Source organism: Penicillium cosmopolitanum, assembly GCF_028827165.1.
Source record: "Penicillium cosmopolitanum strain IBT 29677 chromosome Unknown utg000001l:1.0-706529.0:1.0-706990.0, whole genome shotgun sequence".
In the NCBI taxonomy this organism is placed as follows: Eukaryota; Fungi; Ascomycota; class Eurotiomycetes; order Eurotiales; family Aspergillaceae; genus Penicillium; species Penicillium cosmopolitanum.
In genome coordinates this window covers 603,221-625,964 of record NW_026622671.1, presented here as the reverse complement: position 1 = coordinate 625,964, position 22,744 = coordinate 603,221, and the positions used below count along the sequence as shown (strand labels likewise).

The window sequence follows — 22,744 nt, the reverse complement described above, 5'->3', positions numbered from 1 at the left end:
CAATCAGAATGTTTTCCGAATTGGACACTTAGTTCAGTGAATGAACCCATTAGTGAGCAAATGTGCCGAAAAAGAACCCACAACTTAGTAGAAAAGCGGTATCGTGAAAGCATCAATCTCAATTTCCTACACCTGGAGCACGTCCTAAGTCGTCGCTGTGGTCCACAAAATAATATGCGCATCAAGCCTGGCAAACTTCCCCAACGAGTGAAACGAGCTGCCATTCTCGAACACGCCCATGATGATATTTTGGAGCTCCGAGCGGAGGTGAAATTAATGAAAGAAAAGCTGGCAGCCTTGCGGCAGATTACCTTTCCTGACACATGCAAATTCACCCTGTGTGATGACTGAAGCCTTTCGGATATGTCAGTACAAAATATTGTTGTGTATCCCGCCTAGGTTAGCCCATTCTGTTAGCGTTGGAATGAAATGCGTAACGATTTTAACCAGACCTAACAAAGTATTTGCTTTTGTGAGGCCGAAGATTGGACCGGTCAATAAGAAAACAACTGGTTATATTCAGCGGTGGAAAAGTTCACCCACCGTTGCCAGTTCCCTGAAGTAGGTGGTGAGAGGAAAGTGTGATGGTTTCGAGTTGAACTATTATAAAAAGTGTATTGGAGACAATGGTGAAGCAGAGTTGCCCATTAGTTTACTTTACCACTGAGCTCAAGAACAACGTCTAGAAAAGTCACCATTAGCTGAGTTACCTAGGGATATTGCATGGATTATGGCCCCGTATCTTCCTCCTCCTCCTCCCCCTCCTCCCCCTCGAGTGACCATATTTTGCAAACTTGTTTTGTGGCAGATTGTATATAGACGCATTTGGCAGTCATAACCATAGCAAGAGGAAAAGTGACACTAAGGCATTTATTATCTCAGCAACTGGGATATTTCAACACCCACGTTGGGTTGCCCGCGGGAGGGTAAAGAAATTGAACCCCCAACCCAAAGCTGCGTTTGGCGAGGTCTAGTAATAACTATCCAAATTCAACTTATTCACCCCAACCAGTGGACTTGGAAAAGAAATACGTAATCAACGTAGCAAAGATTTGGTTAACTGTACTCAGTTATATTTCAACGATTGTCACAGCTAATAGCGGTAAAATTGGCGCCAAATACAGCATCTGAACGAGAATATAAGGCGAGAAGTCTATGATACCCTTGTCTCCCCGGCCACTTTGCTTTTCTGGCTCATTGCGTGGATCTTTCTGGCCTGAGTGAGTCTTATTCTCATTCAAGAAACCAGGAATTCTTTGCCTTGGCCAAATATAGGTGGCGCGGGATTTATTTCCTATGATAAGGTTTGTTCCTTGGGAGATTTGGGTTGCGAGAGCGGTCTGCTCAGAATACGTCACCGGTTGGCCATGAAGTGCCAATTCTCCATACCCTGCTTCTGAATCGAACGACGACACACTGCACATTCTGCCAGGTGCAGGCAATAATTTGGATACTGAAAAATCACCTGTCGCCTTTCTCTCAATAACCAAGGTCTGGTTTCACGAGACAGATGACGCTCAATACCATATTATCACTCTCGCGTCAAGCATTCTCCCCCCTCTCCCCCTTCAGATACATAATCTCCGACCGATCCATATTTCTAACAGCATGCTGTATGAAGCCTCCGATCTCCACTTGGCTCCGTAACCTCCAACTTAAACCCAGCCATCCTCAAATATGGCGTCAATGGTGTTTCCTATGCTGCAATAGGTGTTGCAAACAGCTGAATCTCTTTCTGTGGTGGACATGACTAACCATACCCCATAGATATTACGAGCAGTCAAGCACACTTGAAGGACCCACACAGCCTAAACTAAATACACAGGGACTTGGTCCACATCATCAAAATACTCCAGTCATAGAATGCCAGGCTGATCAAAACACCTTTCGCTGCTATACAGGGTCCCCAGTTGAAACCAATACTACCGTATTCTTCATCTCCGGGAACCCGGGTCTGATCGGGTACTACCACTCATTCCTATCCTTGCTAGTGCGGTATCTCACTGATTCCGACGAGCCGACGCGGAAAAAGTCATACTTGTACCACATCTACGGATGTAGTCTTGGCGGCTTCGAAGTGCATGATGATGAATACTCACCTTCAAAATCTGCATATGGGTCTCATAATTGCGACAATCAGGACGATTCGAACCAAAGGACCAGGCTCTATGGCCTGGAGGATCAGATATGCTTCGTCCAGGAGAAGCTCGCGGCTTTGATGGATGATGATACTGGTACCTCTGATCAAGGTTTATGTACTGCTCAAAGACGGAAGGTCATTTTAATTGGACACTCTGCGGGGGCGTATATCGCGATGGAAATAGTGAGAAGGCACCGTGAAGCTGGGTTAAATTTGAATCCGTCTCAACCAATCAGGCCAAGGCCAGCCTTCGATATTGTTGGTGGTATTATGCTATTTCCGACGGTGCTAGATATTGCGGTTTCGCCCTCGGGAAGAAAATTGACGGTACTGTAGCACTCCACTCTTCCCTTCAAACTCGCTGATGATCACCTTGGGATATTTAGACCCTCTTATATTTTATCCCGCGACTCGCTGTTATCGCCAGTTCCCTCGCTCGATTCCTCATTCTTGTCCTTCCCACGACTACTCTATACTCTTTAGTTCGTTTCGTCATGAACGATCCCCCTACACACGCTCTAGACACGACAGTCACATTCCTTAGAAGCACAGACCGCGTGAGACAAGCCCTGTATGTTTCGATTTTTCTCCCCAGATGAGTAACTTGCTTGGGCCTAACTGTAAAATTGGTTAGACACATGGCCGCCGATGAGATGCGGACTATCACCTCGGACAAATGGACGGACGATGTATGGGGCCTTGCTACTGCGTGTGAGCCCATCACGAAACTATTCTTCTATTTCGGACGCAATGATCATTGGGTTGCGGAGCAGACGAGGGACGAGATTATTGCATCAAGAGGGCAGCATGATGGGCTGGGGCCGAGGATGTTTATTTGCGAGGAGGGATTGCCGCATGCTTTCTGTTTGAGTAAGTCTTTCATTCTCTGGAAGTGCATGAGCCGCTGCTGATATCTTGTGTAGAAGATAATGACATTATGGCTCGTAAGGTTGCCGGGATGATACGGGAGATTGGAAACAGTTGATCTGGAGCCCTTTGTACAGCTACCTGTATCTATCACACGGCATATCATTCTTGCAACGGATATCTCAAGCAATCGTAACCTCTATTCACACCAGAGGTTTAGATAAACAGTAATCTGTCATTACAGCAGATCGCGATGTCATTTTCTGCGGATAGACTTTTCTTCAAAACCCCGACTATGGACTTGGAGTTGCGTGGTGCAATCAACATTGCTTACCAGTTCAAAAATGTTAACTAAAGGGTATGTACACCATGTACATCTATTGGCGATAGAGTGATTCATCATTTCACTCGGGTCGCTCTTCTAAGTGGCTTGAGCTTCGTCGCATATTCTTTGGTGATACACAGCTCTTAGGTAATGTCGATAAATGATCATCATGTGCGTAATATATATCCTCAGGCGCGCACGTTCATGGTAGCAGGAGAATGAGAAACAACCATCAGAATGTCAGCAATTCAAGCCTTGTATTCTGGTCCCCTTTTTCGAATATCATATTCCACTGGCATGGCCAAATGAGAGACTCTTATGGAGCTCAAAAGGGTAATGTAGCTGAGTACTGGTCGAGAGTCGAGACTACGGTGGCTATGATATTCTAAGAAGTTGTCGGATATAGTGAGGCAGATTTCGCGCGTTCAGCGCATCAGCTGCCGTGGTCTAGTCGAATATGCCACGTTGGCTTCCTTAACGAACCGGGTTCGATTCCCGCAGGCGCATTTGGATGAATGACCATTCATCAGAAAGACGGTTCTCGCTCATGCATCGTGTTCACAACCCGCTTGTCTCCGGTTCGTCTCGCGTGTTTTTTCTCATGGGCCTCGTGTTTTCTGTCGTCCCTTGATACCGACCTAAGGCAGCACCCGGCAGTATACTACAGGCGACAAGGCCGTGCACTGACGCGTCGCAGCGTCTCGCGTCGGGCACAAGTGACAGGCCCACAATGGCAGAACATCACAGCTACGTCCGAGGTCAATAAGTACGACTTTTCTACCAATTATCACAAACGCACCTGGCATCCTTCGAGTAATAATTGAGCAATTGCAACCGCTGCGGCAATCGAACGGCCGTAATTTGCGAGGCTTCGTCCGCTGGTGGATTCGTGCGGTTCGGTGGTGACCCGGGGCACAAGAATGCGAAAATTGCGATTTATTGCCAGGAACGAAGCAACCTCGAGTATGGCAGAGTGACTCCCTTGGCTCGCACCCGTCGGCCCTACAATGCATTCCCGCCCAGCTCCAGGTCGATTCCTGTTTTCGGCCATGCAACAACCTTCTACTGGCAGCAACTTTCCAGCGAATTCGGTCATGATGCGTGATATAAGGATTGCCAGACTTCATCTGTGGAGCATTCGATTGGCTTGCGGCCACGTTTGGAAGGGGAAGTTATCTTCATACAAGCGGTTTGGCAAAAAAAGGTCAGTTGTCACAAACCTCCAGCCGTGAGAACGTAGTTCTAGATATAAGCCACGGGGGATGCTTTGAATCGCCGTCTGCATTGGCCACAGGCAAAACAGTTTGCCGTGGTGATACTCGATCTAGCACCAATTGTCAGCAACTGGCGCAAGATGGGTGCTCGCAACTGACCGTGCTCGCGGCTTATATGAGAATCCTAATACCAGCTGCAATACACTATCCCGATCGGACTTGTAGGAACAGCTGAAGCAGTGCTACGTTTCACTACTTCTCCATATCAGCAAGTCTTCTGGTGGCTAAGGATGGTACAGACTTGCCGTTGATGTAGTTTGGGATCAGCGAAAGCCAACCAGAGATGTAGCGGGCTCAGCTCGATTACGCGTGGACCAGGGCCCAGTGTCGTTTCGTATCGCTGCAAATGAATGTTGGCACTATCTGCGAATGCATAGCTACTTCGTCTCTGCTTTTCGTGTGAGAGGTCAATCTTCGAACGTGTTAGTACAAAGTTCCACTGAAAGAGAGGTTCATGGTATTTGGTCTGGGGCGAAGTAGAAGCTCACCTGGAAGCGACTGTTCTCATGGTGAGATATCTTGTATAGATCCAGTGCTTCGGCCTGGCCTGTCGCTTGCTGAGCTGCAATCTGGGCTTGGTAGAGCTGGCCTCAGGTTCGATTCATTGCTGGCTGATTTTACACCCGGAGAAAAGAAATCATGGCCTTTCTTGGTGCCCGTCGATGCTAGATTTCTCGTTGATGCCGTCGGATGCTGCAATGGCTCACTCGGCCCAGTATGGGACCGGGTCATGGCTGCTCACGAGACTTTAGGTCGGAGGTCGGCAAGATATTCATAGCTGTCGGAATATGGCAAGTTCTTGATAAAACGGTTAATGGCCTTCGATCGGAAAGGGTAATACTGAAGAGACGAAAACACCTTGGAGACTTACTGTATGGCTTAGCAGATAGCATCAAGCCTTCCTGGGTTAGGCTCGCTAAATGCGCCAGGTGAATTGGCCATTTCAACCACGTGCTCAGAAACAATAAAGGCGCGAGCGTAGTAATATTCATGGCTTGGCCCATCAGGTTGTTAAAGCTGGTTTGGTTTCGAAGACGGGGGAGGGGGCCATATCTCTGTCAGGTTGAGGGCATTTTGACGCGCGCCCTATGACGAAAAAAAATCATCAGCGACATTTGCTGAGAAACAGAGAGCCACGAACGGATAGCAATTGTAAGGAGATTGAAATGTAGTACGGGGTGTTGGGGATGGACTAGGGGCAAAGCACTAGCATGACTTACAAGACATTGAGTGATTCGCGATACAAAGATTGCCATCCTATATAGAGGGTCGTCTTGAAATTGCGGAATGTTTTGAAATGTACGTTCTCAGATCTTGCTGTCCGCCGCAGGAGACTGTATAAAGGATGACAGCTATTTATCATCAGTCATCAGCAGGCAGTTCATGAAGGCAACTTGTAAGTCACTGTGCTCGCAGCTTGGGCTATTCGGGATCCAGAAAGGTTCGCTCAATGGGTTATTCGAGGAGAAGCGGAAACGGGGCTGGTATCAAGCATCTTCCAAGTTAGCATGATTCTAAATGTTTGGGAAGCGACACTCACTTGCCGTCTGAAGACTCTATTTTTGAGAAAGACTAGGCCGTTGCGAAATTAAAGGTCAGCTTATTTCATTGCATGATTTGGAGGTCAATCCATACCAGAGTAGCCGCGAAGACGAATCACGATCGAAATTCTTTGATCCAAAATCACAAAGGAATGCTTGCGAACGACTCTTCAGCGGGCGAAGGATCAGGTATTTATATTCATCCAGCCAGGCATTCAGTCTGCTTCAATGAGATCACCATTGTGAATTGTGAGGGCTTAAACACAAATCACTCTTAAATTGCAGTCATTCAACACTTGATCATTTATCTGACGCAACATTTGAACATAACATTCGAAGACATCGCATTTTCCCTGGCGACTCGAAATTATGCAATTCCTTTTCTCACTGTTGGCACCGTTTCAACAGTGGTGAGCATGCCGCAGGAAAGCATCGATGACCCGTTTCAACATCCACCACCATGGGCTCGTACGTTATTGCGACAGCTGAGACGGCAACAGATCATGCCATTTCATTTCACCCACCAATGATGACCACAATACCCTACCCAATGAACACCTCATCAAAGACAGGCAAACACTATGCCAGATTGCGGCCCTGGATCGCCAGCCAAACTGCATAGTTATTTATTGCCTACCTCGTATATCGGTGATAAGAAAGCACACCTACACAATAGCAGGAGATACAAGCTATAGTACGGCGCGGATTGATTCACACAGCCCCATCTCCCAACAGAGTCCCTTGTATAGTTGTCCAGACATTAGGTCGATTACGTTTTCGTAGATCAAACCTCTGCGATCAGCCGCGCCTTTGTAAAGACATTACCACTCCAATCCCCTGAGAACAAAGTGAATGCGAGAGGGTGGGTATTGAAGTGGCATGCCATGGGCCACTCGCCGCGGCAGCTTGATTTCACGTAGCTTCAGAAGTCTGCCAATATTCGCTCGCACCGTGGCCAATTGATTTGCGAATCATTGGCCTCAACGTTGCTCAACAAGGTGAAACGGCTTCCACGCAGCCAATATGTAGAAGCGTTCCATGGAAGACTCGCCTTGGCAAATCGCTTGCCTGCCCACGGAAATTTTTGTCTGCAAACTTTTCGCCCTTGCCCCCGTGAGAAAAAATGCTTTCCCCCATTCATTCATTCCGATAGCCTGGCCGTCATATATTCCACCGCAAGTCGCGGTTACTGCAAGGCCTCATGCCGCCCAAGTCTCCATTTCACCCGCCAGCACATGATAACCAGGGTTTCTTATTTGCCTACAGCCACAAACCGGCCGAAAAGGTACCGTCGATGAAGAGATGTCGACGCCCTCGCGATATATTCCTTGTATTCAAGCCTCAGGATCTTGCCTTGTTATGGGGTTCAACGCTTTGTCCCTTGATGGTAAACAGTTGCCATTCCAACTTGTAGGCGTTGGGGGCGAAATGTATTAGTTTTATGATGAATTGAGGGAATGGTTAAATACCACTAGGACCCTTCGGGATTGGCTTATTCATCGTTCACCCAATTCCCGTAGTAACTGTTCGTATGGGATTCAGAACTATGGTGTCATTACACGCCATAGTAAGATTATATAGATCCCCTGGGATCGCTCAACCAATCTCAGTACAATCAGTCAATTATCTGATTCTATTGGACATGTTCAGTACTAGCCAGTACCTCAATTTCTCATCCTGCCAGTTTATACCAAAAGCTATAAAAACAAAGTAGGCAGTACTAACGATCTAACTATCTACCCCAGTTCGAAATACCCAGAGAGACCTTTAGATGCTTTGGTAAATTTTCAAGCACGGGTTCATCGTTCTCTGCGCAGTGTGGGTGAATATAAGTCGAACGGTATTCCCAGATCGGCAGAGGGACGATTATGGCCGAATATGTGCTTAAATTTCATACCATATTCAACTCCATGATTTTCCTAGAAGCTCCTTTGTATCGGGCTCGAGAGAATTCCATTGGCCAATTTTGCTTCCTGACCGAATCGTGATTAAGACACAGATCCTTAAGTAGGGTGATACTTTAAGACGTTCAGGCAGAGCCATGCGTATTTTTCAATCACTTATTCCAGTATTACTCCTTCTTTCGCAGTCTCCATCCCTCTTTCAAGCAAATAGCACATAGAGAAGCTGTAACGCGTATGGTGTGAAAGTCTAAGCAGTCACACCCAGACGATAGCTCGACAAAATTGGTTTCTCGAGAGTTTGTAGTAATCAAGCAAACCTCATGGCATCCGATGAAACCGATCGAGTTCCTGTTATTTATTATAAACTCAAGGAAGACCGCTTCAGATACTGTAATTTGGCACAGCTCTAGATGCTGAAGATCCAATTCAGTGCTGGCGAGCACTTTCAATGGTGATCCAGATCCACTCAAACGAAGATTTGAGGCGTATTTGAGCAAATCATACAGATGCGACGAGAAATGCAGTTTTGGATCTCGCCAAAATGAAGGAACAAAGGGCAATTCAAGATTTGATAAATGAATTGTGTGTATGAAAATACCACAGTCCCTCCCAGCCTTCAAGGCATCTGAAACAACCTGGAGATGATGCCGAATGGTGCGCTCTAATAAAGTCTGATCCATATGAGATGCTACCCAGTCGTCCTTTTTTAGAGTTGGGCAGAAGTCCAAGCATAGCTCGCTTAATCGAGGAAGCTTCGTGAAAGCATTCGACAAGGAAATGGAGTCCTCGCAACTTTCCACAATTGTATGCTGCTCCTGGCATATGCACTTGAAAGTATCATACACCAGCAAATATGGATCGTGCACCTCAGACAGATGATTAAAGTTGGTCTCTTCCTTGGAGATTTCAACATAGTCGTCTGGTTTCAACATTTATTTTCCTTGAAAAACTCAAGGTTCTGGGTTTCTAGGAAGACATTAGTGAAGTCACACATACATATTTCGAGGTCCCTACCAGGATGCAGTAGCTCTGGGACCTTGTATGTAAGAGACACTACATAACGGCGCAGGTCAGAGAGCAAGAACTCTCGCAATGCGTTAAATCCGGAATGAGAAAACTGGAACCGGACGTTTCGGAAGATGCGGGGCAAAGAAACTTCTCTCAGTTTTCTGCAAACTAGTGACAGATTTTTCACGTGCTTATTGCGGAGATAATTCGTGACATATATCTTAATTTCCGTGGGAAGAAGTTCGATAGTGACGGCAGGTAGGTTTGATCTTTTCATAAATGCGTTTACAATTGACACATAAGACACCACTGAAATTTGTGTTAACATATCGAAACTTTTCACAACCCCGATGTTGATGGAATATCCGTTTATCAGCTTACCGACTGAATTTCAGCTGATGAATCAAATACTATTCTGGTGAAAATTTTATAGAAATCTTAGGGCATCTAGCGAATTGTAGAAGCAGTTGAGATTTGGCGGAAGGGTATGTTGGCGTAGGAATACCAATCGATCCTAGATGATATCATAATTCGCCAAAACCCGCTGATGCATATGCTGACTAAGATCGGCCGCGATCAGGATCCCATCACCCGTTTCACAACAAACATCACCCAACGTAACAACAAACGCGGGACGTATGGCGCTTAATACTTCCTTTGATCGAAAAGCCAAGGGCTGTTGCCAACTTGGTATCCCGTAACAAAAACATTTACTCTGTTATTCCACAAGAACTAAACCTTTAATGATAGATGTTGTGATATGAGGCTTGCGCAGGGTCAGGAACAAAGCCGCAACATCGGAAATACTCCCAGGTTGCCTATATAAAGAATCAAGGTGATTTACAATCAACTTGGTCTTCTTGTTGTATATATAGCCTCGTGCATCACCTCAAGAATAAACAACATAATTCATACTTCTGAACTACGACAATCAGCAGCTGGCGCAAGATGAGTATTTGCAACTTACCTTGTTCGCTGCCTAGATAAGAATCCAAATGCCAGTCACAATACAGTATTCTCGATCGAACTCGAGGGAACGACTGAGCAACGGCTGCTTTTCACTGCCCCTTCATGTCAGCAAGATTCCTGGTAACTGAGAGTGATGAAGACTTGCCGCAATGTAGTCCGTCATCAGCACAGCCAAAAAAGAGACGAAGTAGCAGGCATCAGCTTGAGCACATGTGCACTAGGGCCTGGGATCACTTAGTAATGCGGGGAATAGACATGGGCCTTATCCTTTAATGCATAGCAGTTTCGTCTTTGCTGTTCGTGCGACAGGCATATCTTCAACAATGTCAGGATAAAGTATTACTGGAGGAGAGGTTATGATATCTGGTATAGATTAAACTAGGAACTGACCTGAAGCGACTGCTCTCGCGGTAAGAGAGACCTGGTAGACCAATGCTGCAGCCAGGCTTGTCGCTTGCTCATCTACAACCAAGGCTTGACAGCGCTGGCTCTCAGCCTGTCGCCAAAAGCTCGATTCATTGTTGATTGATATATATTATTCCGGGGCAAACTGTGGTCTTTCTCGGTGTTCGTCGATGCCACTCTTCTCTTTGTTGTCGCTGGATGCTGCGATAGCTCTCTCGGCCTAGCATGGGACCGGATGATGCCGTCGTCGAGGCTTCGAATCGGATACGGGACTAGAGGTGCATGGCCGTCGGGATACGGAAGCTAATATAATGACAGTCAATCTTTGGTCGGACAGCGTGAACCTGGGAGAGATGAAAACATGTTGGAAGCCTACCATATGGCTAATCGAAGCGCAGTGAACCTTCCTAGATTTGTTCCGTCAACGTGAGCGAAATGGACGTTTCAAGCAGGTGTCTTGGAACAGCGAAATAGAAACGCACTGGGATATATTGATCCGGCCCGACGTTTATCCTTAGCTTTGAGGACAATGGGGAAGTACGGCTCGGTCTGGCGAGTGCCACCATGAAACTTGTCCTATGACTAGAAAGAAGCACCAGCGATCTTTTCTGATGGACAGAGAGCACGACAGGATAAAATCTCAAGTAAATAACATCTACACTGAGATCCAAAATGCAGCCCCGGCCATGGAAGTGGCAGAGGTAACGCACCATGGTGACTTAGAGGAGATCGAGCGGCTCGTGATCGAACGTTTGCCTTCTTACACAGGGAGTCGTTAGCACAGGATGAATACTCTCCAAATTGCTGCTGATAATAACTTAGGTAGTTAGCTATTGGTGTTCGCTGCATTCTGGCATGATCGAAGCGACTGCGTAAGGGATGACTTCGATCTATCATTAATCATCAGTTGGCAGCTTATGAAGGCACTTCATAACTCACCGTGCTCGCAGTTTCGATCATTTTCGAGATCATCCAAAGTGCGTCAAATGGTTTCCTAGAGGGATAGTAGAGGAGGACTGATGTTGAGCATTTTCCATGTCAGCATGATTTCCAATGACGGGACAGCTACACTCACTTGCTGTTCGAAGACGTCAGTATCGAGAAGACAACCAGTATAGTACCAGAGGTCAGTTTAATTAATTACAAGTGCAAGACTTCAAGGTCAGTTCATACCAAAGAATAGCCGGCAGAGATGAAAGGTGTTCGAAATTCTTTGAATCAGAATGATAAAGGAATGATTGAGAACCACTGTTTTCTGGTGAGGGATCGGGTATTTATAGCATTGTAGCCCGTCATTCTGCTTGCGTCGACGCAATGATCGCTGTGAATTGTGAGGGCACAAACACTGACGAACCTTCAATTGCAGCTGGTTCAACATTACATCATTGATTTAACGCTGCGTTCGGAGGCATTGCAATTTATTTTTTGGTGATACAGTTTATAAAAACCCTTTCTCACTGTTGGAACCGTTAAAATAGTCGTGGGGACGCCGCAGAAAAGTATCGATAACGCGTTTCATCATTCACCATCATGAAGCCGTACCTTATTGCGACGGGCAGGGCGGCAACAGATCATGCCATTTCATTTCACCCACCGATGACGAGTGCTTTCTTTCACTCAAAAAACGCCTCATAAATATTATGTACAACTAGCTCCTTGCATATTTGGCACACATACTTCTTTATCGGGAGTCGTCGTCATTGGGGTCTACAGTATAAGTCAGTCGGGATTGACTATTTAATATTGTCATCTAACCAGATTCCTAGGATGTACTGTACATGTAACTCTTCATCGCACATTACGCAATAGACTTTGATTGGGAACCCTTGGAGATACACGAAGGGGAATGTGATCAACTGATTTTCCCACTGAATTATCATGTCGATTATGTTTCCGTAAAACCATTCTTTCTGCCATCGGCCACCTCTTTGCATTGTGCAATACCCACATCGATCTCCTAGGAACTAAGAGGACACTGGAAGGCGGGTACTTGTCAGGGATATACATGAGGCATACACGCTAAGCGGAGGACACGGACCCACTTGGCGCATCTGGGTTCCCCTGAACACGAGGAAGCTAGTTATCTTTCTCTTGCTTCCTCGCGCTACGTCTTGTATCTAGAGTCGACTATAGCTTCTTTAATATTGATTATTCATCCGAAAGACACGCTACTCATCAACAGATACGTGAGACCCTCAGATTAGATATTAACCAATCATTCAACCGAATGCCTGTGTGCATGTGGGCCACTCACGGCACTAATTGGTCATATATCCAATCTGTTCTCCCAAGTATTTTCTCATTTACTGGGCGCAAAGACCGAAATCTCCGAATACTCCGAGATTGTCTCTTGAAGCGGACACTGCGAGGTTTGGCCAAGCCCAAAGCCTAAGAAGGCAGCGACGTTTCGGTGAACAATTTCAAATCCCTTGGCTCCATCTAAAGTTCCAACCATCAATTGAATGGCCGGTATCTTCTCAACAGGCAGACGCAGGAGCTTCAATAGGAACGGCAAGTCGGAGAATGCGTAGTGTTGAATCTTGGCGACTTCCAGCTCTAATTTCCACCCCTGCAGATTTGACCAAAACTCTTTCCACGTTGAGTCTGTCCTCTGGGTCTTGTTTTCATGTCCGAATAGGAGGAATGGACCCTGAAGGCCTTTTTGAACCACCGGTCCAAAGATTGACCCGTCCAGGTTTGCACCTGCAACAATCCGACGGTCCAGATGCATGGCTGCGGCGGTAGCTGCACCCCCGACTGAGTGACCGTACATCGCAACGTGCCGAGTTCTCAATCCCGCAGCCCCTGTTCCAGGGAGTAGGGCTGCGACGCCAGCCTTTGTGCCCAGCTGATCCAGCACGAACCTCACATCCTGAGCTCTGGTTTCGACATCTAGTGGAACCTGCGCGTCACTGATGTTTGCTGCAGTCACGATGCTTCCGTCTGGGAATTCCAGAAATTCGGTATCATAGGGATGGTCAAGAGACACCACGATGTACCCGGCGCTGGCCACAGCCTGCGCAATGGCATTGTAGAACAGGCGTGTCGTGCCGAGAGCAGGCGAGAATATCACCACCGGAAAATGGAGGTGATCGCCTCGTGGCGGCTCTGGGCATGCCTGGAAAGAGATGGATTGAAGCGAACCGTTGGGAAGTCCGTATGCGCCGTATAGTTCGGAGTAGTATTCGGCTGTTGCCTGGGGCAGGTAATCTTTCTTCTTGAGAGCGACTTTGCAGTGGGTGGGAGCAAATATTGAAGTCATAACTGCACGCGGACCGTGCTTGGGATCAAAGGGATCGGCTCTGGCCTTTTCGACCATTTTGGCCGTGTGGTAAAACACATCGTATTGTCCGAGTGGGTTGGGTATCACCACTGCAGAGACAGACATGGCCACAATAGGCAGAAGACGAAGAATTTGAAGCATTCTCAATCACCAAAAGACACAGTCCAGGAGAAAAGCAGGGTAAGAGTAAAGTCTTTGAAATCTTGCTGATGTAGATAATGAGATTCCAACCACAATAGCCAGAGGACCGCCCTGACCTTTATACATCAGCAAAATGCCCGTAGCAACTCACGAATACAGATTTCCCTCTGCCAACGTAAATGAGGTTCCCAAAATGGAAGGGATAGAGCGTTAGTTGATCAGCTCCAAGTCAGTCACCAAGAACTATCCAGAATTGTTGAAGTCATGTGCTTCGGTGCGTCGCGATATTACTTTCTAATTGGGGTTGGCGCCATCTCCCAAATTGCAGCCTGATGCTGGAGTAGGGCTCGCTGGAATATATCCATTTTCATGGTAGCGGTCATCGGGGGACAAACAAGTAATGTTCAAGTAATGTCGATCCTTGTCTCGCGACATTAGTTCCCAATTGGGTTAGCGCCATCGGTGTGGCGACATTGATTCTTGATCGGGCTAGGGCCATCAGCCACGCCGCAGGCTGCTGCCGGACCAGGTCTCGCTCGAATATGTCCATTTTCATCGTAGCGGCCATCGGGAATACGCACGCTTCAAGTGTATGTTAGAGAATTCTCCAAGGTCATGTCCACATCTGCAACGCTGCAGGGGAGAATGGTCGGCCCGCTGGACAAGCGAAGGCGGATGACGCGCTGCCTCAGCTGTGCGAAACGACGCATCAAGGTCTGGATTGTGAAGCTTAAATTATATGGGATCCGAGCAGCTAATATTTAGTAGTGTGAAGGGGGATTTCCATGTGCTCGTTGCGTTCGACAAAACACGATGTGCATTGCCCAGCAGCAATCGGGCCACGGTATGACTGTGTTTGTCAACCAAACCCAGCAAGATCATTTTGGTGGCGCCCACCGAAGTTCTGATCAGAAGCGCATGACTGTTAAAAATGAACATATGTCAGGGATTCACCCACTCGATTTTATCGGGAAGGATAAGCGTACTCGCCTTCTTGATTATTTTGTTTCTTTTATTCAGCAGAACATGTTCACGATGGGCTTCTCATCAATAGTTCCGGACTTGCTTCCTCTAATTTCGACTTCCCCGCTCCTCTACCATGCAGTGATTGCGGTTGGTGCTCTAGATGCGAACCGACATACCGGTGGACGAGCATTACAGGGAGAGAAACCCCCCCTATGTGGATGCCATGACCTCTTACCATAAGTCAATTAGTATTTTGCGGTTCTGTGTGGGAAAAAGTAATGTGATGCAAAGAGAGGACGTCCTCTGGGCCACCTTTTTCCTAGGGCTGTTTGAGGTATGCTTTTTATCAGAAAGGGTATCCTCTATCGGATGCATTAAATCAGGTTTGACTGACATTGATACACCTAGTTGCTTTCAGACGATTCGGGCCAGGGCTGGGTTAAGCACATGCTCTATGGAACATCAAAAATGCTCCAGCTTGCAGGACCAAGTGATTGCATGTCAACGGCCAGAAGGATATTCTACGACCTGTTTCGTATTCTCGAAGCCAGTCGAGCATTACTCTTCGATGAAGAAACAATCCTTTCTCAGGAATGCTGGCTTCGACTCCAAAACAGCTTGTCGAGAAATGCCACTCGCTGGGAGCCCTTGGAAGAGATTATAACGCTCATGATTCAGGCATCCGCCTTCACCCTACGGTAAGTCAGCAATAACAAATGAGCAACTTCTTCTATTTTAACAATTCGAACGACAGAGCCGGTGCTATAATTGATAAGATTCCTGAGGAAGAACGTTTCACGGATCCATCAGTTGCTCTGATTGCGGCTGAGGGACTCGATGTACAAGGAAATATCTATAACTGGCACACGAAGGCGTTGCTGCAGCTGGTCCAGGATGGTCCTAATGAATATTCAAAATTAGCTATGCTATATTATCACGCGCTACTAATCTTTCTTTCTGGCAACTATGACTATTTCACCTACTGGGATAATATCCCAGCCCCGGTGTTATCCCCTGCTGAAGTTTCTGAACACCTGAGTTCGATCCTGTATCTCTCGGGAGAGGTGTTGCACCACTCCAAGATCCCAGGAGTGATGCTATTTTTCCCAGTAACTGTTGCAGGAGCTCGAGCCCGGACGGTCGATCAACAATCCGAAATTCTGAATCTGCTCAGCCTGGTCTTCTGCAAAGGGTTTGTGGTCGCAAACAAGATACGGGATGGTCTGCTGAAACGGTGGACCGAGAAGGATCGAGAAGAGACGATACACCTTGCTACATGAAATAATTCGCCTCAATCTGATACCACACGAGCAATACGACCCTTGAAGGCCTTATATGTACCTACATAGTTAGGCACAAGTTGCTTGTTCATTTACGGGAAAGCTTCCATCTAATAATCTATAACAATGTTGAGGTGCAACGTACCACATTACAAACTGGGCTGCATATGCAGCTTCCATGTCGAATACTATGCAGTGCAGACGTCATAGCATCTGTTGCTCATTATGATCCATTTCCCCTGGATTTACTTGTATCCCCTATCCTATCTGTCAGATATACCTAGTTCCCTCTGATTCTATAGTTCCAATTAATTGGGGGTCTTGCACTGCCCTTTCGGTTACACCTCGTTTGTCACTTCGTCAAGGAACACTTTGGCACCCATGTGGTGGTGCATAGATTATGCGGCGATCCTATAGTTGTTTCTGGGAGTGGGCTTCCACCTCTTCCTCCGTATCTGTTTCCTGGGTGAATGCATGGAGTATTACTCAAGATTTCCGCCCCGTTCTTATAGAGAGGTTATCGGCCCTTTGCTCTACTTATGAGCACCCTTTCTGCACTTCAATTTCATGAAATTTAATGGTTGGATGGTATTGACGGAAAACCTGTCCCACTGGCTACGCCTCCACGAGTTCCCTTTAGCTGGTTTATTCGGTGGACACAATTTAGAGAATAAAGCAAAGTAAATTGTAATAGAACAAAAGAATTGCCCGGAGCTTCAGTTTATCAACACACACACAATTCATTAACGCCCGACAGCTGAGCCGAAAGGGCAACTATCACAGATCTAAATGTACATGCCTGAGCTAATGCTGTGCCTCCTTGGAGCCCATACAAAATTCCTTATAGTGTATGTCATCTCAGATGTTAATATCTTAGCGGGACCTTGTGAGTCAGTGTTTAGTTAGTAGTCATGCTTGAAGGCGTTTCTCCAAGTGTTCAACATCCTATTCTCGGCAATTGAAGCACGTCTACCGTCTCTAGCACAAGATAGTTGGTGGGGTAAGATTAATCTTGGTTGGTCGACACGGTTAAGCGGCGTCGAGTCTGCCCGTGGCGATTGCAAACGTATTTTGGCTCGCACTGCTTCCAAATTCGGCTTCCACTTTTGATCATCGGAGGGTGACTTCCCTCCCAAGAAGAAGGACATGTTACTTCGGTGAGTATGGGTACATTGCAGCATTTCCGTCCGGTGCGCGGTCCACTTCCGACATCGAAGGAGAAAGTGGTCCACCGTCTCTCTTGCTTGTCCACATGCACATTGATCTGTCTCGGCGGCATTGATTCGAAAGAGATATCCAGTGAGTCTTGCCATCCCCGTGCGGAGCTGGGCCAGCACGCTTGCTTCTTTCCACGATAATCGGTCATACAGCAGTCGCGTGTGTTTTCCTGGGAGGGCTTTATCCACTCGTCTCGAATGTTTCCCGATGCTCTCGGGTAGCTTACTGCTGGGGATTGCTTGGGTACGCGCGATCTTCAGAGTCGTCGATTTCATTTTGGGGACCTGTCCTTGCAGGATGGTATCTTCTTTCGTCGCGGCTCTCGCCTGCTCTTTCGCCAGCCCTAGTAGTTTGTTATCTTCGCTAGTGGGGATCCACCGGACGCTGATCTGATTTCCATGCTTCTGCAGTCTTCTCATCAGCTTGTAGATTTGACAGACAAATTCCTGGCCCGACTGTTGTCGCGGATTCTTCAGCGTGAGAGCTGCCCCTTTGTTGCTCGTGATCAACGTGATCCTAAAGTCTTTCAATCCCACGAGTGTCTTGAGTCTATGCGCCATTGCCGCCAGCTCCGCGGAAAATGGATTTTGCTCTGTTCTCACACTCAACGTGACGGACAAAGTCTTCAGTCTCACTTTCCGATAGCGTGGTGGTTGTTTCTCGATCGCCACACCAAACCCAACCAGCTCATTCCGCGCCGAGCTGCTGAACGCGATCTGCATTGATCCGCCTGGTACAGTTGACCCCTCTGAGATGGGCTCATCAGTCTGCACGCGTGCTTCCCATGGTGCCAGTGTAAACGGGTTGATGGTTTCCAGTGATTCTATGTCGATGTTTTTCAGCGCGTCCGCTACTCGATATAGTGGTGAGCGGTGGTATCTCCTGAACTTCCGGATCCGATCTGTGTTTCTGCGAAGAGGATTGGTCTCTGGTAGTGTGTGGATGTCTGCCCACATCTTCACGGCTCGTCTCCAGAATCGGTGTCGTGCCGTGGCAATGTGGGCCTCGGCTCTCCGCTATGCTGGTCGCAACTGTGAGGAATGTCCCCACAATTGCTTGTGCACCTACCCTTTGCACTCGGTTGATCGGTCCGATGTTCTTGTTCTTGAATGCGTGCATCCAGACATTAGAAGCGTAGTCCACTACCGGAGCCACGGTCGCTGTGAAGAGCTGCCGTGCTGTGGCTGGGGAGAGGCCTCGGAGCCGTCGAAGCTCCATCGCGGCCCCCAGGCCCTTAGATGCTGCCCTTGCGATATGCTCTCTGTACTTCAGTCGCGTGTCCATCAGGACCCCCAGGATTTTGACCTTGTTTTTAGGCTCAACCGTCTGTCCCTTGACAGTGAACGGTTCTTGGTCGACTTTGCGAGCCTTGGGTGCGAAATGTATAATGGCTGTTTTGTCTGCTTCAAAGGTTGCGCCGCTCCTCTTTTCCCAATCGAGCGCGTCATTGATGATTGTTGCAATACCTTCCCGATTATTCTGTACGGTTGGCCCTGTTACCCACGCGGTAAAGTCATCCACGAAGGCAATTGCTCCTCCTTGGCCGTCGATCGGTCTCTGCACGAGGTCGGCGTTAAAGAAGAGGAATAGAATCGGAGACAGGGGCGAGCCCTGAGGTAGTCCAGCTTGTGGTAGGTTCTGGATCTCAGATATTTGCCCATTGATCTGGATGGTCGCCGTTCGTCCCGAGCAGAACGCCTCAACCCACCGAAGCAGAACTTCCGGTATACCTCGCGCCTTCATCCTCTGGATCAATCGTTCCTTACAGACCCCCTTGTAGGCCCCCTTGACATCGAAGCTGATCAGGCTCAGCACCCGTCTTCCTCGCCACGCTGCGTAGATTTGCTCCTGTAGGATTAGGAGTGCTTGCTCCGCGGACCGCTGCTTTCGGGCTCCGAAGTGGCTGGTCGGGAGCAGGCCGTGGGTCTCTACCGCGTGGGAGATCCTCTCTGCCACCACCGATTCCAGGATCTTGCCTAATGTGGCGAGCAGTGAGATCGGCCGCCATGCCTTGGCAATGGTGTAGTCTTCCTTGTTCGGTTTTCTCAGCGGGATGATCTTGGCGTGTCGCCACTGTTTCGGCAGCGTGCTTTCTTCCAATGACGCCTGGAAAAGATCGAGGACCCGGTGTTTGACCGTGGGCCAGGTCATCTTCCACACTATGGCCGGTAGGCCATCCTCACCTGGCGCCTTCCATGACTTCGTTGCCAGCAACTGCCGCTCCACCTCTTCCATGGTAATGGTCGGCATCTCCACCGGTGCTCTTTGTGGTCTAGTTCCCTCGTCGCCAATGCTGTCCGGCAGCGGTGGGAAGAATTTAGTCAGTAGTTCTTCCGCCTGCTCCCCATGATCGGTGGTGACCGTTCCATCTGCTCTGACGAGCTGCGGCACCTTTCCGAAGGCTGCGTCTTCCCCTGATTTCAGATACTTGGCAGCTTTCCAGATATTGTCGTTGTCAGCCAGAAACTCGTTCCAGTGTTTCTTCTTTTGTTTCCGAATCGCGTCGTGGTATTGCTTTGCGGCGCTTGCAGCCATGTCCTCCAGCTGTGGCACCTTTCGTCCTGCTCGTCGTTCCGAGCGGGCGTGGTTTCTCCAATGTGTGTATATCTGACGAAGTTGTGTCAGGTCCGCCGTCCACCACCGCTTTGCGTGCGGTGATGGTTTGGCCTTCGGCGTCAACGCACGAACCGCTTCCGACACCGCGTACATCAGCCGATCGGTCTTCTGCTGCACGGAACCTTCCACCGGAGTGGCAGTTAGCGTGCTCGCGATTCTGGCATTGATCTCTTTCCACGGTGCATTCTTGAGCAGCAGTCTGTCTGTCTGCGTTGGAGCTATCCAAGGCGCATCAAAAACAGTCTCAATGGTAACATGATCTGAACCGTGCCCCGTTCCGTGGACCGCACATTTGGTCATCGAGTCCGTCAAGTTTTCCGAGGCGAGAACGAGGTCGATTGTCGACTCGCAGTCCCCCGAATATCCTCCGCCGTGCCATGTCTTGGTGCCTCGTTTAAGCAGGCTGCTGAGTCCAAACTCATTCATGAGATCGATGATCGAATCCGCTTCGCCTTGTCTGACCAAGGACACCTCGTCTCCTCCCCACAGTTGATCATGGCGGTTAAAGTCCCCCATGATCATGATCTCTACCACCGTCCCCGAGCCTCGCCGTACCTTTGCGATTGCTTTTCGGAGGTGATCGCATGCGTCGATCAACGCAAAGGCATCCCCTCCCTCTACATACACTGATGCGATAAAAATCCGTCGCTCGGGAAGCCGAATGACGGCCGCCGTTAGGTCCGGCGAATTAATCCGCACTTGCTCCGCTTCCACATCCTTGTTGACCCACAGCATGCTTCGGATCGCCCATCTCCCTTCCCTCCACGTGGAGGGAACCATCTTGGTCCACTTGTGGTGCCCCATCGGGGTGGTCAAGAGCCGGCCTTGAATCCTCCTCGCCTGGGGCTCCTGGATCGCTAGTGCCACTGCGTTTGCGGTATCTTGGTCGTTCATGAGGCTTTCATGCACCTCACCCTGTTTCCTCACATTCAGTTGCATCACTCGGAGCGTTTTATTCATTGCGTGGCGGATAGAGCTTCCGACAGTTTCTGCTGAACGATTCGTGAGGGCCCCCGCATGGAACGCACTTCGGAACTGTCTGGTCGCAGCTACTGTGGCGATGGCCTTCTACGGCGCATTTTGCACACCTCTGGACATTCTTGCACTGGAAAGCCTTGTGGCCAATCTCCTGGCAGTTATAACACTGCATTGGTCGTGGTCGATACTCAAAGACGCCAGTCGTCCCAGATTCTCCTCCGACGTGGAAGTATCCATCCGCCAGGAGTCTCCGCGCGTCAGTTGATCTGGTTAGGTACACGACCATCGATCCATAAGGCTTCGCGGCCTCTTTGCTGCTGAGCCATGAGATCTTAGCGACCGTGGTTTCATTCTCTTCGCCGAGGGCTACCGCCGCTCCTGCTAAAACATTGTAGTTCTCATCCAGTACTGCCGCTCTCTTGACGCTGCCGATCTTGACCGGGTACAGCTCGTCCCGAAGCACCCGGGCTCCTGCCCCGATCTTTGTTTCCGCCACTTGTTTCACTAGCTGATGTTCGTCTTCATCGCGGCAGGCGATTCGGATTCGGTTAGTGTTTCTTGGATCCACCGTGACCGCGCGACAGCGCCAGTGAGAGTGTTCTTCCATTGCCCGGATGTTTGTCTCGATTGTCGTCCTAATCAAACCTGCGGATATTCTCTCATTGTTCTCTTCAATCATGTTCGAGGTGTCTATCGTACAGTACAGCGTGTCGGTGAGAGCAGTTGGTCTTGTGTTCACCGCTGGGGGAGTCCGTATGTTGTTTGGGTGGCTGAGCGGGGGAGCACGGGCAATCGCTGCGTAGGACGGGAAACTCGTGGGAGCAGGGACGCTGATCTCCTCGCGTAGACTCTGGATCTCACGAAGAATCTCGTCATGGTTGTCTCGAGGGCATGCCTCAAGGTGGGGTTGCGGTGTGTCGTATGTGTCTGTCAGTGTCTGTAGCTCGTGCCGAACTTCTGCAAGGGCGGCACTAAACTCCTCTCTGACCTTCCGAAGCTCTTCTTTGTGCGATTCATCTCGTTGTTTGATCTCTCTCCTGAGTTTGACCAGCTCCTTTACGATACCGGCGACGCTCAGGCTCTCATCCTCGGCCGAACAGTCGCCCGAAGTTGCCGAAATACATTCTTCTTGCTCGGTTGGTGTCTTCTTCTGTTGGGAACGCGTCTTTCTCCGTTCGATATCGATTTCCTGCTCGCGAGCGTAGCTGTTCGGTGGTCGGGTAGTGCGTTTCGGTCTTGTCAGTCGCGGTGGCGAATCTTCATGTTCGTCGCGGTCGGGCGGTTCAGGGGTTCGCATCGCGGCCCGTCCCGCCATTACTCGCAGTACAAGAAATCGGTGTTACCCCCACGTGGCTCTCCACAAAGTGTCGCGACAGAGTTACTATTACTAGTCGGATACATTGCCTATTACTTGGCAATTAGTAATTAGCCTGCTTACCAAAGCAGTAACCTTTGTTAAATAGCTTTTTGCCCCTATTATGGAATAAACCAGACTTTCATGCACGCTGCAATACCGTTACGAAATGACAACTAGCGGCCTATCGTGGTCGTGAAACAAAGCCTCTTCCGCAGGATCTATCCAAACCGATTCTCAAGGCCTTCTACAGTCTTGAACGTGTACAGGGCCGCTCGAAATCAGCTTCCTCCACCTTTACTGGGTACAGTCCCCGCGAAATACAGTAGTTTTCAAAATCAGTTATACCTTCACACTCTTGCGACTTCATTCCTGGAAAATAAATCCGACATATATGAGCTCTAATTGGATCACGTCTTTTGGCCTCATTCCTGACCGCTTTTTATAAATAGTCTGCGTATTTTACGATACGATT

General features: G+C 48.5%; 5 protein-coding genes across 5 annotated transcripts; 3 read left to right on the top strand and 2 right to left on the bottom strand.

Annotated features, from left to right (window-relative positions):
• Nucleotides 1-1,864: 1,864 nt before the first annotated feature.
• N7509_000139 (lipid droplet-associated hydrolase family protein) lies at nt 1,865-3,125 on the top strand (the record flags this gene model as incomplete). The annotated part of the gene is made up of 4 exons (XM_056624786.1): nt 1,865-2,467; nt 2,527-2,711; nt 2,775-3,010; nt 3,064-3,125. Coding segments are annotated over 4 exons (1,086 nt in total), but the record flags the coding sequence as incomplete, so codon positions are not given.
• Nucleotides 3,126-12,732: 9,607 nt separating this feature from the next.
• Nucleotides 12,733-13,857, bottom strand: N7509_000138 (alpha/beta hydrolase family protein; the record flags this gene model as incomplete). Its single annotated transcript, XM_056624785.1, has 1 exon — nt 12,733-13,857. One exon carries the CDS (start codon nt 13,855-13,857, stop codon nt 12,733-12,735), a length of 1,125 nt encoding a protein of 374 aa, XP_056494886.1.
• A 542-nt stretch (nt 13,858-14,399) lies between these two features.
• On the top strand, nt 14,400-14,622 carry N7509_000137 (uncharacterized protein; the record flags this gene model as incomplete). The annotated part of the gene is made up of 2 exons (XM_056624784.1): nt 14,400-14,447; nt 14,470-14,622. The coding sequence occupies 2 exons, from the start codon at nt 14,400-14,402 to the stop codon at nt 14,620-14,622; spliced, it is 201 nt and encodes a 66-aa protein (XP_056494885.1).
• A 48-nt stretch (nt 14,623-14,670) lies between these two features.
• Nucleotides 14,671-16,103, top strand: N7509_000136 (uncharacterized protein; the record flags this gene model as incomplete). Its single annotated transcript, XM_056624783.1, is given in 4 exon segments — nt 14,671-14,970; nt 14,984-15,157; nt 15,232-15,521; nt 15,578-16,103. The coding sequence occupies 4 exon segments, from the start codon at nt 14,671-14,673 to the stop codon at nt 16,101-16,103; spliced, it is 1,290 nt and encodes a 429-aa protein (XP_056494884.1).
• Nucleotides 16,104-17,005: 902 nt separating this feature from the next.
• Nucleotides 17,006-22,212, bottom strand: N7509_000135 (uncharacterized protein; the record flags this gene model as incomplete). The annotated part of the gene is made up of 3 exons (XM_056624782.1): nt 17,006-18,337; nt 18,390-20,976; nt 21,026-22,212. 3 exons carry the CDS (start codon nt 22,210-22,212, stop codon nt 17,006-17,008), a joined length of 5,106 nt encoding a protein of 1,701 aa, XP_056494883.1.
• Nucleotides 22,213-22,744: the final 532 nt, after the last annotated feature.